The 16,138-nt window shown below is 43.9% G+C and overlaps 1 protein-coding gene across 1 annotated transcript in view; it reads left to right on the forward strand.

Annotated features, from left to right (window-relative positions):
• Positions 1-261: 261 nt before the first annotated feature.
• The window catches only part of CDHR3 (cadherin-related family member 3), a 36,725-nt gene continuing 20,848 nt past the window's right edge, over positions 262-16,138 (forward strand). Inside the window, exons 1-3 of the mRNA XM_006834407.1 lie at positions 262-400; positions 4,204-4,393; positions 14,455-14,626. Of these exons, the coding sequence (XP_006834470.1) occupies positions 262-400; positions 4,204-4,393; positions 14,455-14,626 (501 nt within the window). The remainder of the gene's footprint in view (positions 401-4,203; positions 4,394-14,454; positions 14,627-16,138) is intronic.

Genomic DNA, 16,138 nt, shown 5'->3' on the forward strand with positions numbered 1-16,138 from the left:
AAAGCTGATCTGAAACTGTGTAATTCCTGGCAATCACAGGCTGCCACTTTCTTGCATCCAAGGAGAGGTGATTTGTGGAAATACAAAAGCCAGTCTCTTCTGTTTTCAGCTGCTAAATTCTCTCTCTGAGCATGTTCATGCAACTTAAACAGCTCAGGGTTATGTTTAGCACTAACCAAAACACATACCTCCCAGACTGCACCCTCCGGCGCCTCTGACAATTAGTTGTGACTGCTGTGTTTGTGTTGCAGCTCAAACAGAATGTACACAATTCAGGAGGAGCTGAGTCCAGGGACCGTGGTGGCCAATATGATAGCTGAGGATCCTGATGACGAAGGTTTTACCAGCCGCCTCCTCTACAGCTTTACTACTGTTAACAAGTATTTCATGATAAACACACGTAAGTCTCTCACACACGTGCATCTTTTAATGCAGCCACGTAGATTGCTTTATAAATATTTGATTTGTCTTCTGGTCAGGGGTAAGAATTTCTGTCCAGGACCTATATTTTGTTATCAAGGTCATGTTACTAGGGGCCTCCAAGTCATTTTCAACTCAAAGTAACCCATGTGACAGAGGAGAACTGCCACATAGGAGTCCTGGTGGGTCAATGCGCTGGACTACAAAGTCAGTTTGCACTGCAAGGTCGGAGGTTCAAGCTCACCAGCCACTCCTTGAAAATACTACGCAGAATTGCTACAGGTGGAAACCAACTTGACAGCACCTAACAGCAACCTTTATGGGTATGGCACTGTAGGATAAGCACTGGACCACAAGGTTGGCAGTTCAAACTCACCAACTGACCCTGGGAAACCCTCTATAGGGTCGCTATGAGTTGGAACCGACTCCAGGGCACATAGCACCAGCAATTTTCATGGGAGCAGATCACCAGGTTTTTCTTCCTCGGAGCCACTGTGTGGATTCCATTCACCACACCTGCAGTTAGCAGCTGAGCACTTAACTACTGCACCACCAGGTTTTCTTATGTACCGTTGAGTCAGTTCTGACTCACAGGGACCCTGTGTAGGGTTTTCAAGAACAGCTGGTAGGTTTGAACTGTCAACCTTGTGGTTAGCAGTCTACCCTACAGTGCCACACCAGGGCTCTACCAGGGTAATAAAACCCACTGCCACTGAGTCAGTTCTGACTCCTAGTGGCCCTATGTAGGGTTTCATAGACTGTATTATAAATAGCTGTACTAAAAGCAGCTGGCCTGAGGGTCGGGGTAACTGATGTTGTTAATTGCAGTCAAGTTGGTTTCAACCCATTGCAACCCTGTATAGGATTTCCAAGGAGCAGCTGGTGAGTTTGAACCACCAACCTTGCAGTCCAAACCGGTCTTGCAGTCCAGCACCTTAATCCACAGTGTCAGACTTCACCCTCACTTTCGAGTGAGGAAAGTGGGCGTGCAATGCTGACAGATGGACTCTCCTCAGGCTGCCTTGAGGTCTTTTAAAAAGTAGATCTGTATCAGCACTGTGCAATAGAAGTGTAATGGAAGCACGTATGGAATTCTAGATTCTGGTGTGCTGTGAGTTTGAACCACCAGCTTTGCAGTTAGTAATCCAGTGCTTATCTTGCAGTGCCATTCCAGGAACCCTGCTGTAATAGCCATCATTTATTTGGGGGACTTCCTTCATATCACACATTGGGCTGAATGATTCACAGACATTCCATCTCAGGCTCAGCACACAACCCACTAAACTAGCACAAAATACAGTTACTGGTAAGGAAACTGAGACTCTAAGAGACACTCCGTTAAGCGACTTGACCAAGGTCTCACAACTATATTGTGAAACAGAGCTACTGACCTAAGCCACCTGACTCCAGAGCCTCCCCTTTTAACCCCTTCTGGCAAAGTGGTAGCATCAATGGGCTCAAGCGTGACAACAATAGTGAAGTTGGCTCAGGATTGGGCAGTGTTTTGTTCTGCTGTGCATAAGGTCACTATGAGTCGGTACCGACTTGATGGCACCTAACAACAACAAGACTATGCTGTTGTTGTTGTTAGGTGCCATCAAGTCGGTATGCTCTATAGAGTTTCTGAGGAGAAGCTGGTGCGTTTGAACTACTGACCTTGCAGTACAAACCGACCTTGTGATCCAGTGCTTATTCTATAGTACCTCACCACACCTCCAGAATCCCAGTCATGCCACCAAAAATAACTTTGCTTGACATAATGCTACTGGACAACAGAGGGATCTACTTCCTGGGAAGACTAGCATTGGAGAAAGGAACCCTGGTAGTGTAAACTCAGCTGCTAAGCAAAAGGTTGGCAGTGGCTCCATGGGAGAAAGACCTGCAATCTACTGCTGTAAAGATTGTTGTTGTTAAGTGCCATCGAGTTGGTTCTGACTCACAGTGAGCCTCGTAAACCCTGTGGGGCAGCTCTACTAATGCTCATGAGATTGCCATGAGTTAGAATCGACTCTGTGGTAACTGGTGGTGGTGTGTAACATCACTGGAAAATCCCAGAAAGGCACTGTGTCATTTGCCTCTTAGGCTTTAGGGCAAAGATACCTGTTTTCAGGGAAGGCAGGGCAAAGACAGCTGCTAAAAACTTCCTAGTACTCTGGCCTCATGGATCTCACACAACTGAGAGTGTTGGGTCAGAAAATCATGGTTTAGAATTCTGTTCACCCCAGTATTGGAAAATTGAGCTTTTAAGAAACACAGTATTTTTTGGAGCATGTTTATTAGGACTCTTTGGTTGCAAGTTACAGAAATGAAGGCAACTCAACCTAAGAAAACACTTTAAAAAGGTAAGGAAACTCTATCAACATAAGAGAGTCAAATTGTCAGGGAATAGGTTCCTCCAGGGACCTCAGCAGCTAGACTTCCGGTCTTTGACCTCTAGTTTCACTATTAACCCAGCTCAGCTACGGATTCCCCAGCTCATGACACTCAGTTCCAAATTCTCTAGGAGAACTAGTCTGGTAGCGTAGTGGTTACGAATTGGTCTGCTAATCTCAGGGTCAGCAGTTGGAAACTACTGGCTCTTCTGAGGAGAAAGATGAGGCTTTCTGCTCCCGTAAAGATTTACTGCCTCAGAAACCTTGTATAGTTTTGCTATGAGTTGGAACCAACTCCACGGCACATAACCACCACCAGATCAGGTGTCCACCAGTCCAGTCAACTCTGGACAAGGGCTCCTTCTAGGGACTCCAAACTGAGATTATGAGTAAATAATTTTAGAGGAGGTGGTTCTGATACTCCAATTAATATCTAATTCAGGAATTTACATGAGCTTTTTTAAAAAGTTGTATTTTTATAGAGGATATTTATTTTGCAAGCTATTCTTCATATTGTTGTTGTTGTTGTTAGGTGCCTTCAAGTCAGTTCTGATTCACAGCGACCCTATGCACAATAGAACAAAACAGTGTTGGGTCCTGTGCCATCCTCACAACTGCTGTTACATCGGAGCCCACTGTGGCTGTCACTGTTTCAATCCATTTCCTTGGGGGTGTCTTCTTCTTTTCACTGACCCTCGACTTTATCGAGTATGATGTCCTTCTGCAGGGACTGGTCCATCATGACAACATGTAAAAGAACATGAGGCTTATCACCCTCACTTCCAAGGAGCATTCTGGCTGTGCTTCTTACAAGACAGGTTTGTTTGTCCTTCTGCTAGTCCATGGTACTTTTCAATATTCTTCACCAACGCCGTAATTCAAATACATTGATTCTTCTAAGGTTTTTCTTATGCATTGTCCAACCATGCATATGGTGGTACGGGTGGTGTCGAGTCTGTTCTGACTCATAGCGACCCTTTATGAAGTTTTCAAGGTTGTGAATCTTTAAGGGAACAGAAAGCCTCATCTTTGTCCTGCGGAGCTGCTGGTGCTATTGACCTTGCAGTTCATAGCCCAATGGATAATCCACTTTACCACAAGGACTATGAGGTGATTGAAAAATACCATGGCTTGGGTCAGACATACCTTAGTCCTCAAACTGACAGTTTTGCTCTTTAATACTTTAAAGAGGTCTTTTGTAGCAGATTTGCCTAATGCAATACATCTTTGGATTTCTTGACTGCTGCTTCCATGAGTGTCAATTGTGGATCCAAGCAAAATGAAATCTTTGACAACTTCAACCGTTTAGTTTTCAAATTAGATTGTTCTTCTCTAGTTTTCTCCAAGTCTCCAGATACCCCTATTCTTCAGCTCTCTTCAGAGGATCATGTTCTAACCTTTGCCTTCTCAGTGACTGGTACAATCCATGTGGCCAACAGGCTAGACCGAGATGCACATGAATTGAGACAAAATCCTAAAATATCTCTGGAAGTCCTGGTGAAGGATAGGCCTCAAGGGGGCCAGGAGAATCGCGCCCAGATAACCTTCATTGTTGAAGACATCAATGACAACCCTGCTACTTGTAGCAGGTTCACCTTCAGGTATTCAAGCTTGGGCATTTTACCTCTCTGGTCTTTGATCGTTGGCTTTTTCTGGTATATTCTCAACAGGAACTGAAGAATTATAGGAACCTGGGTAAATGGCTCACAACAATAAGAAGAGTTGAACCGTCCTGTTTTTGTACATAGATTTCCCTTTCTTCATTCTTTTTCCTTCTTTCTGATTTTCTTTTTTCTATTACCTTTCTTCTTCAATTTCTTACTATCTTAAAAATTATTTTAATTTTGCTCCCTTCTATAATATGTTCATCTCCACTGGTGACAAGTACCACAGAGATTTGTTAGAACCTCTCTGGATTGCACCTTTTTGAAAAAATGTATTGCCACTAGTGGCCAGACATTCTGTTAGCTAGCAATTATAATAGACGCTGGAGATTTAGGATTAGTGACTAGGAGACCCCAGAGAACACACCACCAGTATTACTAATAAATCAACCCAAGAACTTAACTTAAAACCAAACCAAACATCAAATTCACCTTATACAACTTAATAGCATATAAACAAAAAGCAACAGAAAGGGAAAAACACAGATACAAGTGGGATGTAAGCTATTTTGTATATTGTGACTTGTTCTTTGTCTTAGAATCTATTCACTTACCCATACAAACCCACTGCTGCTGAGTTAATTCTGACTTCCATCAGCCATACAGAACAGAGGAGAACTGTCCCATGGGGTTCCCAAGTCTATAATCTTTATGGAAGCAAACTGCCACATCTTTCTTCCCTGCATCAGCTGGTAGGTTCATACCTCTGACTGAACAAACAAATCTAGTGTTTTAACCACTGTGTTAACAGGACTTCCTAATCTATTCACAGCTATATAAAAATAAAGTCCCTTGTGATTGAGGGGAGTCCTGGTGTGGTGCTGTAGGATAAGCACATGATCTCAAGGTTGGTTTGAACCAGAAGGTCTGTGGTTCAAACTCACCAGCTACTCCTTGAAAATCCTATATAGGGTTGCTATGAGTCAGAACCAACTCTACTGCACTTAACAACAACAACATGCCTTTTTTTGAACGGTATTTTCAATCTATTCGCCATTTATCAAACGTCACAAGATTAATAATTCCCCAAATTAATGTTATCTTTGGATTGTAACACCTGGTCTCCAGTTTACTGTGAGTCTGAAGTGGCTCCTCCTCTTGGAAGAAGGGTGAGGGAGAGGGGAGGTAAGGAATGGGTAGGAGAGCTGAGGGGACACTTGCCAAGAGAATGCCCTGAAGACCAGAGTGAATCTCCGCTTCGGATGCCCACATGGAGAGTCTCCTTCTAAGCATATCTTTAACTGGTTTTGCGAGTTGACTTTTTAAAGCTCTGGGTGAATTTGGACACTGGTCTTATCCACATGGTATGAACATACAAAGGGGGATTGCTCAGGGTAAGCAATGATTGTTAGTTGTCCTTGAGTTGACTCATGACGACCCCATGCCTACAGAATGGTGGTGGTGGTGGTTATGTGCCATGGAGTCGGTTTCGAATCATAGCGACCCTGTCTGAGGCTGTAAATCTTTACGGGAGCAGAAAGCCTCATCTTTCTCCTGTGGAACAGCTGGTAGTTTCGAACTGCTAACCTTGTGGTTCTCCGCCCGATTTGTAACCACTATGCTACCAGAGCAGCCATATGCCTGAAGAATGGAACTGCTTTATAAAGGTTCAAGGCTGTGACCTTTTGTAAGCAGATTTCCAGGCCTGTCTCCTGAGACACTTCTGTGAGTGGGTTTGAATCACCAACCTTTTAGCTAGTAGTCCAGGGCTTAACCATCACACTGTGCATCACACTGGCACTCCCAGAGAAAGCAACAGAAATAGAAATTCTTTTATTATACTTATGCCTTCAGACTGTAGGGAATCAGTGTGACCTCAAGACTGATATCAAAAGCATTAAACTCTGTTCCGGGCACATCCCATCTGCCTCTCCGAATCCACTCTCCACCCTGTCCCAGACTGCTCTGGGACCCAGGTAACTGACTTGTATGGACAACCTCAATAAGCAAGAGATTGGGGAGAAACGGAGGGTGAACTAAGTGTATTTATCCTCCTGAGTCACCCTTGCCATTGAGATGTCCCTCCACTTCCTGAAGATCTTTGTTCCTTTAAGGCAGCTCACTCCAAACAGCATTCCCTGTGCCTGGCTTTCAGACCTGGAGGTACCCATTCTCACCAGCTCTCAGCCATTGCACTGTCCCTTGAGACTTCCACACACTCTGTGTGAAGCTCTGTAGTAGTCTCTTTACTAAACCCTCCTCTTCTTCCCACTGAACCCAGATAAAGTCACAGCAGCTTTGGCCAGCGGTAGATTTCTACCCCAACCCTAAGCCTTCATGGCCCTCAGAGGCAATTAGATGGGATGGTTCCTATGGGGAGTTAAGATGGTGACTCCTGCACCATTACATCTTCAAATGGAACCCACCTTCTCTTAAGAGAAGTCTGGGCCCTGGGATAGAGTAGAGGTGTGTGCTGCCTCTAGACACTAGACAGAAATACCACAAGTGAATGGATTTACAGGCAGAAGTGTACTCCCTCACTCTAGAAGTCTGAATTCAGAACACTGACTTTAGGGGAAAGCTTTCTCTCTGTTGGCTTTAGAGGAAGATCCTTGTCTTTTCGGTTTCCTGGTTTCTTGGAGATCTCCACGTGTCTTGGCATCTACCTTACCCCACCTCTACTCTGCTTGCTTGTTTAATCTCTTTTATATCTCACGAGAGATTGACTCAAGATATACGCTACACACAAATTCTGCCTCATTCATATAACAATGACAACTCATCTCCAAACGGGATTATAACCTCAAGAATAGAGATTTACAGCACATTTTTTGAGGAGACGCAATGCAACCCATAATATAGTTTTCTTTGGAAATTTAATGTAGCTCCAATGCATCCTGGAAAATTCATCTCCTGATTTTCTGGATGTCCTTGCCCTTCTTTGTTGCCTTGTCCCATGAGGTGGGGAAGTGTCATGGTGGTTGGCCCTGAGGATTGAAGCACTCTGGGCACCTATGACTGAGAAGGACTGTGCTGTCTCAAACCCTCCTTGTCAGTGCACATGCTCTGGCTCCCTGAGGTCCAGAATCCTGTATGTTTGTGTTGAGTTTGTAGACTATGCTTCTCATTGTTGTTGTTGGGTGCCATCGATTCAATTCTGACTCACTGTGACCCATAGAGTTTTCATAGAGCTGAGCCATGGGGCTTTCTTGGCTGTAATCTTCATGGATTTGAATCACCAGCCACTCCACAGGAGTAAAATGAGGCTTTCTGCTTCCGTGAAGATGTACAGCTCAGAAGACCCTATACAGGGTCTGCATGAGTGGGTGCTGACTTGGTGGCATACTTCAGCAGCAGAATTCTTCATGGAAGCAGATGTCTAGGTTTGTCTCCTGAAAAACTACCATGGGCTTGAACCTCATCTTTTCAATTAGCAACCTAGTTAAAGTGGTATCTCACTTCTGGTTTTGATGTACATTTCCCTAATGAGTAGTGATGTTGAATGAGCTTTCATGCGTTCTTGGCCATTTCTTAATCTTCTTTGGAGAAATGGCTATTCAAATCTTTTGCTCATTTTTAATTGGATTTTGTTTTTTGTCTTGTCATTGTTGACTTTAAGGTTTTTATTGATTGGTCACGCTATGACATCTCAGGACACCAGGTTGGCAGTTATGGTAGCTGGTAAAATCACATTTCCAGTGTCCCAGACTATTCCTGCAAGCCCATTCAGAGTTCTGCTCATGATCATCCTCCCAGTGTAGCCTTGAATGCCAGCACCAAGTCAATCACTGGATTAACTGAAGATAATTCTAAATAACATTCAAATCCTTCCTTTGGGCTTGTCCAGCCAGAATGACTCTCAGCGGTCCTATGAAAACCTAGGGCAAAAAAGGGGATCCTTTCTCAGCAGACAGGAATGGGGACTCTTTACTCCAGAAACCCAGCCTGCCAGTCCATTGGCTCATGTGCATGCCGCAGGGACTGAGTAAGCCTGATCCCACATCATCTACCATCCTCCCATCCTTGCGTCCTCTTCCAACCCAAACCATGCCAACCGAACTCCAAACCAAACTCACTGCCATGGAGTCCGTTTTGACTCATAGCAACACCATATAGGGGTTCCAAGGTTGTAAATCTTTGTGAGAACAGAAAGCCTCATCTTTCTCCCTAAGAGTGCTTGGTAGCTTTGAACTGCCAACCTTGAGGTTACCAGTCCAGTGCTTGAGGTTACCTACAGTGTCACTCAGCTGGGTCCAAGCTATTTATCTGGTCAAAGTAGAAGTACAGAAGCAGGTTTTTGAAAAACAATTTAACAATGAGAGCAATGCAGCCAGTCTCTGACAACAATTGCCCCTTCACTGGGGTCCTGGGCCAGGTCCTTCCTGCTGAGTTTATGAACTGGCAGAAGTGTGGATGGGAGGAAGCAGTCTGACTGTGGTTATGACAATGCACTGGGCATGGGGAGACCGTAGGAAAGCAGTGCCTCTATTGTCCCCACTGGTCTGTACAAGCTCTCAGGCAGCCCCAGAGATCAAAATAGCCCTTAGTCCTGCCTAAAAGGGCCCTTGTGACTTTCTGGAGCTCAGTGACAGCCCCACCTATGCTGGCTGTAAATTGTCAGGTGCTTGGCTGAAAGCGCTTTGCAAGCTGTTTGTGAACAAGAGGCAGAGAAGGTTGGCTAATTTTGAATGTAGCTAGGCAGGTCACCTTTGCATGGAGAGAAACCATGGTCAGATGGCAGAGAGGGAGTGCAGTGGCCTTTGATGAATGGGGGTGTGGCTTTCCAAGTCACAAGCTTATGGAAGAAATGCCAATTGTCAACAAAGAACAGAAGAACCAGGCACATAGCCCCAAGGAATTGAGTGCCTGGAATGTCTGGCTTCCGGACTCTGAATTCTTTGGATGTTGCAGCCTGGTGGCTTCCTCAGAGTAATAATCAAGGTTCAGATCCCCCGGCCATCTGTGGGTCTGGCTATTCTGTGATGGAACTTAATAAAGTTTATAGTGACACCAACACAGACCATAAAGAATCCTGTCTGGGTGAACACACTCTCTTGGATAGGCTTTGCACACTCTGAGTCACTCTTTCTTCGTAAGGAAAGGATGAGAATATAGCCCTCTTGAAGATGAGGATATTAAAAATAAATATTTTTTTAAATGCCAGTATGATACAGCACTTTGCTGGTATTTAATAAATGGTATCCACTCTAAGAAAAGGAGACCTGGTGCCACAAGAGTCAGGCAATTGGTTGTTAACTGAAAGGTTAGCAGCTCAAACCCACCAGCCACTCTACCTGGAGATCAGCTGCCATGGGGATTTCAGCCTAGGAAACTCCATAGGACAGCTCTATTCTATACTATAGGGTGCCTATGAATTGGGATTAATTGGAGAGCACACACCACTCTAAGAAATACAGCCAGAATGTTCCCTAGAAGTAAGGATGGTGAGGCTCTGATTCACTTACTGTAGACACATCATCAAGAAAAACCAAATTGCTAGGAAAGGACATCATGATTGGTCAGTGAAAACAGGGAACCCTCAGTGAGATGGAGTGACATCATAGCACAGCAGTGTCTCAAAAACTGATCCTGAAGATGGCACAGGGTCAGACCACATTTTCTCCTGTTGAATATGACTTGGAGTCAACTTACTGGCAACTAACAATAGTGCTAAGTAATTACTACTATAACCATGACGTGGTGGAATCAAGGCAGGAATGAAAATGCTCCAACTCCAAGTCTGCTGAAACACAGGTGTCCTTTGCCAGTGAGGCACCATGGAGATTCAGTTACACCTGCCAGGAAAACTTCCTTCCAGGAAGCAAACTCAACTGTTCTCAACAGCCCACCACCATCCTTACTTCAGATTTGCTTCACATTTGCTGAGCTAAGAGCCCATCTTACATACCATTAGAGAGATTGTAGAAGGAACACAGTTTGGTCACAGAGAAAAATAATAATACAGAGGATTGAAGAATTTAACACATGTTGATCTAGGTCCTCTGAGAAGCAGATGCCAAGATAGGACTCAATGTGCAAGCATGTATTTTCTCTGTGGGAGGCAATAGGGAGAGAGCTACCTGAGGCTGGAAATGTCATCTGACGATATTGCAGATCTGACCACATGTGAATGAAAGAGAGGAAAAGTAGACAGCTATGTCTCAGACTGAGTGCAGCCTAAGGAAGGTTCAGCAAGGCCATCTGGAAATCCTCGAGCCAAAATCAACTAGCTGTCAGAAGCCAGGAATGAACCTGCCTTCATGTCCCTGCCAGACCTGTCCCTAGCATGTGACTTCAGTACAAAAGCAGTCATGAACTTCAGCAGCTAAGGCCATGGTAAATTATACCCTGGTACTAGAAGATCTACAAGACACGTTCTCATGGCAGCCATTTTTTGTAAGAAATTTTGCCCAAGGCAGCGTATGATTCAGATGAGTGTCTATATAAATAAATAAATTGTAGCCATACATTCCTTTCTGTCTACATACACACCTTTTTGGAATATGGTTTTGCCATTCTACTCATGAAGAAGTAGAGTATCTTCCTATCCCTTGAAACTGGGCTTCACATGTGGAGTAAAGAATTTAACTTTACCCCAAGAATTCAGTCATTGCCCCTGGTTCCTGAGAGAGTCTTTAAAACCTGGGAATTCCCCCCAGAGATTGAAGTTTGAAGTGCATTTTTATCTAAGAGGGTTCCAGGCCCAAAAGATTTTACTAAGGAGGTGACCCGCTTGATACCAGAGAGACCCACTATGATATCAGCCAATCTCAGGGGAGGAAAGCCTGAGTCCATCTATCGTGTCCATGTAATGAGGCCCCAGTGCTCTGGACGTGATGGCTCTTGATTGGTAGTAGACGTCGATGCCTGTGGGAAGGAAGCACATGCCTTTTGGGGACACGGGAAGACCATGCTGGTAACCCTTCTAGACTTTGTCCTATGCAGCTCTTCATTTATATTATTTTTGCTATAATAAAGATGTAATCCTAATTACAGGAGTTCTGTGAATTATCTAACCCAAGGGAGTAGTGGAACCAGCAGATCAGAAGTCAGGGGAATCTAGGAACCTCTGACTTTATGGTTGATGATTCTGAGAGAGTCCTGGAAATTCCCATATTTGTAGTCTACCAGTCAGAAGTGAGGGTGTAGTAGGACCCCCAAGCTTGTGGCTGACCTCTGACATCTCAGGCAGACTTGCAGTTTGTAGGACTGTGCCCTTTAACCTGTGAGCTCTGACTTAGCTCTGGGCCAGAAGAAGAGGTGCTCCATGTGTGGCTGGTGTCAGGACAGAAGTAGAGCAGAAGCGAACAGAATTGGTAATAAACTGATTGTTATTGATCAACACACTGGGTATCAGAGAAGTGGGATTTGATTGTCCTACCACTACCTGAATTGCTTAGGTCAATGGGATATTCACAAATGCAGCACAGCAGAAACTTGCAAAGTACTTGCATGTTGGACCTTATCTCCTCTTGCCACTTTTGAGTCCCTGTGATCTCCATGTGAAGAGCCCAAACCAACCTAATGGAGAATGAGAGACAACAGAAAGAGCAAACACCATTCCATCACCAGACATGTAAGTGAAGCCATCCTAGACCACTCAGATGAGTTACCAGTTGACCAGAGAGACCAGTCAAGCCACACTAACATCAAAAGAACTGCCAAATATTTCGGATATGTTATCAGGAGGAACCAGTCCCTGGAGAAGGACATCATGCTTGGTGAAGTGAAGGGAGAGAAAAAAAGAGGAAGACCAATCTAGGCAGCAGCAACAGGCTCAAGTATAACAACAATTGTGAGGATGGCACAGGACCAAGCAGTGTTTCATTTTGTTGTGAATAAGGGTTGTTACGAGTTGGAGCCAATTTGACGGAACTCTGGTAGCGTAGTGGTTACGAATTGGGCTACAAACTGCAAGGTCAGCAGTTCAAAACTATCAGCTGCTCTGTGGGAGAAAGATTAGGCTTTCTGCTCCTGTAAAGATTTACAGCCTCGGAAGCCCTGTTCAGGGTCGCTATGGGTTGGAACCGACTTGATGGCACTTAACAACAACAACAAGTGACGCTGTGTGTTAATGTGCCAGACTGCAAAGCCATTTGAAATGCAAGGTCAGCGGTTCAAGCTCACCAGCAACTCCTTGGAAACCCTATACAGGGTCTCTATGGGTTGAAACCAACTCGATGGCACTTAACAACAACAACAGCATTATGAGAAAAAGAGGTCCTGGTAGCACAATGGTTAAGCACTTGACTGCTAACTGAAAGGTCAGCAGTTCAAACCCATCAGCCCTATTCCACAGGAATAAAGACCTGACCGTCTGCCCCCATAAAGATTATAATCCAGGAAACTCTGTGTGGCAGTTCTACTCTTGCAGATAAGGTCAATGTGAGTTGGAATTATCTCAATGGTACAGAACAATAACATTGTGAAAAATAATAAATGCTCACTGTGTTAAGCCACTATGTTTGGGCCCGTTTGTTATGCAGCAGAAGGTAACTAACTTGATTTATGTCCTTTTTATAGATGGAGCAACTGAAGCCTGGAGGCATGATAAAAGCCCAACAATGTTGATGAGCTCCCTCAGTGGGACCAGAAGGCTCTAAATTTGGAGAGAGCTTTACTTATTTGAGTCATTTGCCTAGAATCTAGAGTCAATTGAGCTTGGTGGTAGTGATGGTTGTATGCTGTAGAGTTGGCTCCAACTCATAGTGACCCTATATAGGGTTTCCACGGGTGTAAATATTCATGGGAGCAGAAAGCCTCATTTTTCTCCCATGGCTAGTATATTTGAATTGCTGACCTTGAGGTTAGCAGCCCAACTCGTAACCCACCATGATACCCAGAGCTCCTTCAGTTGAGATTGGGGCCTACAAATGCAACCCTTAATAGACCTTTATTGAATGAATGCTACCAAGGTGTTAGAAGACCCTTCTGTAACATTAAACCCATTAGAGCACAGGTCAAGAAACCCCCAGTCTTCAAATTACAGGAGCTAAGGAGTATGGGGGTAATGGGATTTTCTCTAACCAGATTATAAACTCTTGAAGGCAGGGCTCAAATTTATATTTCTTTTATGCTTTTCTTCATTACTGTTCTAGTAGTAAAGAAACTATCATTCCTCAACTATGAGCTACCTCCAACTATCATTGATCCGTTCAACAAATATTTATTGTGTGTCTGCTATATTTATTTTGTGTCTACTATATTTATTGTGTGTCTACTATATTCCAAGAACAAAGCAGTTACAAATCCCTGCCCTCACGGAGTTTACCTTTTGGGGAAGAACAGATAATAAACAGGATAAATAAGTAAAATTTATAGTATACTGGAAAATAATAAGTGCTAAACATTAGAAATAAAGATGAGAAGGGAGGAAGCAGCAACAATGAGGGACTGTTGATATTTTAGAAAAGGTAGCTTGGGAAAGTCTAACTGACAAGGGGACACTTGATTAAAGAGTAAAGAAAGTGGAAGAGTGAGCTGCATGTCTGTTTGTGGGAAGAGCAGTCCATAGTAAGTGCAAAGACTACAAGGCCAGCCGGATGGTGGCTAAGGAACACCAGGAGGTCAGAGTTGTGGGAATAGAATGAGCAAAATGAAGTCAGTAGGAGGTGGTGTCCTGGTATGGCACTATAGGATCAGTACTGATTGCTAACTGTAAGGTCGGTGGTCCAAACCCACCAGCGACTCCTTGGAAACCCTATGCAGCGTCGCTATGAGTTGAAACTGACTGAACCATACTTAACACCAACAGGAGATGAGTCAGGGATTTCCTCTTAAGTCCCATTGGTCAAATTGGGACTTGAGGGAAATGAGCAGCTGTTTGAGACTTAAGAGAGAAAACGACTTGAGTAATATATTAACAGGATCCCTTTGGCTGCCATGTTAATAGTCTGAAAAGAGGCAAGGACTGAAGAAGGGAGACCAATTTGGAGGTTATTGTAATAATCATGGATTTGTTTTGAATTGAAGTTAAAATAGAGAGGACCAGGCTAAGACAGAGCACCATTCAATCCACATTTGTTGCGGGGAAATATTGAATCACATCTTTCTGCCAGCATTATGGTGCCTGAAAGAGCAGCCAACGGGACGTTGCTTCTGGACCTGAACAAGTCCTGCTTTGATAATGACAGCGAAGCACCCAACAACAAATTCAACTTCACCACACCATCTGGAGTGGGCAGCAACAGCAGATTTTTACAGGATCCAGCTGGCTCTGGGAAAATTGTGGTCAGTTAACAGTCATTACGTCATTTAAAGGGCAACGGGGAAGCTGGTCTGACATGCAGAGTGCATTTGCTGCCCTATAGAGAGAAATTTCCAAAGTAACTTCCCCTCAGAGCCTCTGTAACTGACAAACTTAATAGTGACTCTGCTTTTCCCATTTGTTCTTTATTTTACCCAGGTTCTGGGACTCATTTGTTATGCACAGTTGTGCCTGGGGTGTTAAAGACTGGATTCTTTCTTGCATAGCTCACAGTTTGTCTGCTTGTTTAGTGTGTCTCTGCAGTCACATTAGTACCCTCCGGACTCAATCACTTCTGTTTATTTGAGTGCTCATTCCTGGTCCATAAAGGAGTGAGGTGCGAGAAAGCAGGGCCAGAACCATGAATGGGTCTGGATAAATTCAGCGTCGTTACCCACTGTGTGAGACTGGTAGAATCCTCTCTTTTCATGTGGAAGAACTGGGTTCATTTTCCTAACCCATGCACCACCCATCTGTCAATAAAGGCTTGGGTGTTACTTTGGTGCAGAACAGGTTCCCGTGGAGCTGACAGACTAAGAAGAAAGGTCTAGCAATCTATTTTAGAAAATCAGCCAATAAAAATCTGATGTATCACAATGACCCAATCCCTAACTGATCCTGGGTATAGTACAGGACAGGGCAATGTTGTGTTCAGTTTTGCATTGAATTGTCATAAGTTGGGGGCCAACTTAATGGCAGCTAACAACAGAACCACGGAGGTCCAAATGAGAGAATGAGGGTTTGTAGCTAGACCACTCCTGTACAACTCCAAAGGGGCAAAAGTAGAGTTGTAAGAGGCAGGCATACAAGATGTTAGACCCTAACTTACAGGGCTCATGTGGAGGGCTGGCAGGGAAGAAGAGGGAAATAGCAGGGCAGGGAAGGTGGGTGGGGGTCTCCAGCATGGTTTGCAACAGAGATAAAGCTTCAGCGAGAAGAGCGAAGCAACCCTTGCCTCAACTCTTTACTTCTCAAGAAAGATCTTACTGATTCTATTCATAGTGTAATTTGAAAGCTAATTCATATTTTCTTTTATTTAGGAAATTAATAAATGAAGAAAGCACAGACAAGCATGACTATTTGGTGATAATCATTGTTAATATTTTCATCTGTTTCATTTTTCTATGCATCTATTTTACACATACGAGGGGACATCAGAAAGTTCATGGAAAAATGGAACTGAAAGATAATTTCCATCACCTTTGAAGCCTCCTTACATAGGCATAAGCTTTATGAATATGCATAACTATTTTAAATGATGTACGCAATAGAATGAAATTCTGTCTGAGTCATTCTCACAACTGTTGTTAAGTGTGAGCTCACTGTTGCTTCCACTGTGTCAATCCCTTTTGTTGAGGGTCTTCTTCTTTTTCACTGACCCTCCACTTTGCCATGCATGATGTCCTTCTCCAGGGTTTGCTCCCTTCTGACAACATATCCAACGAATTAGAGGCAGTTTCACCATCCTGGCTTCTAAGAAGCATTCTGACTGCGCT

This window comes from Chrysochloris asiatica, unplaced genomic scaffold (assembly GCF_000296735.1).
Source record: "Chrysochloris asiatica unplaced genomic scaffold, ChrAsi1.0 scaffold00010, whole genome shotgun sequence".
Lineage (NCBI taxonomy): Eukaryota > Metazoa > Chordata > Mammalia > Afrosoricida > Chrysochloridae > Chrysochloris > Chrysochloris asiatica.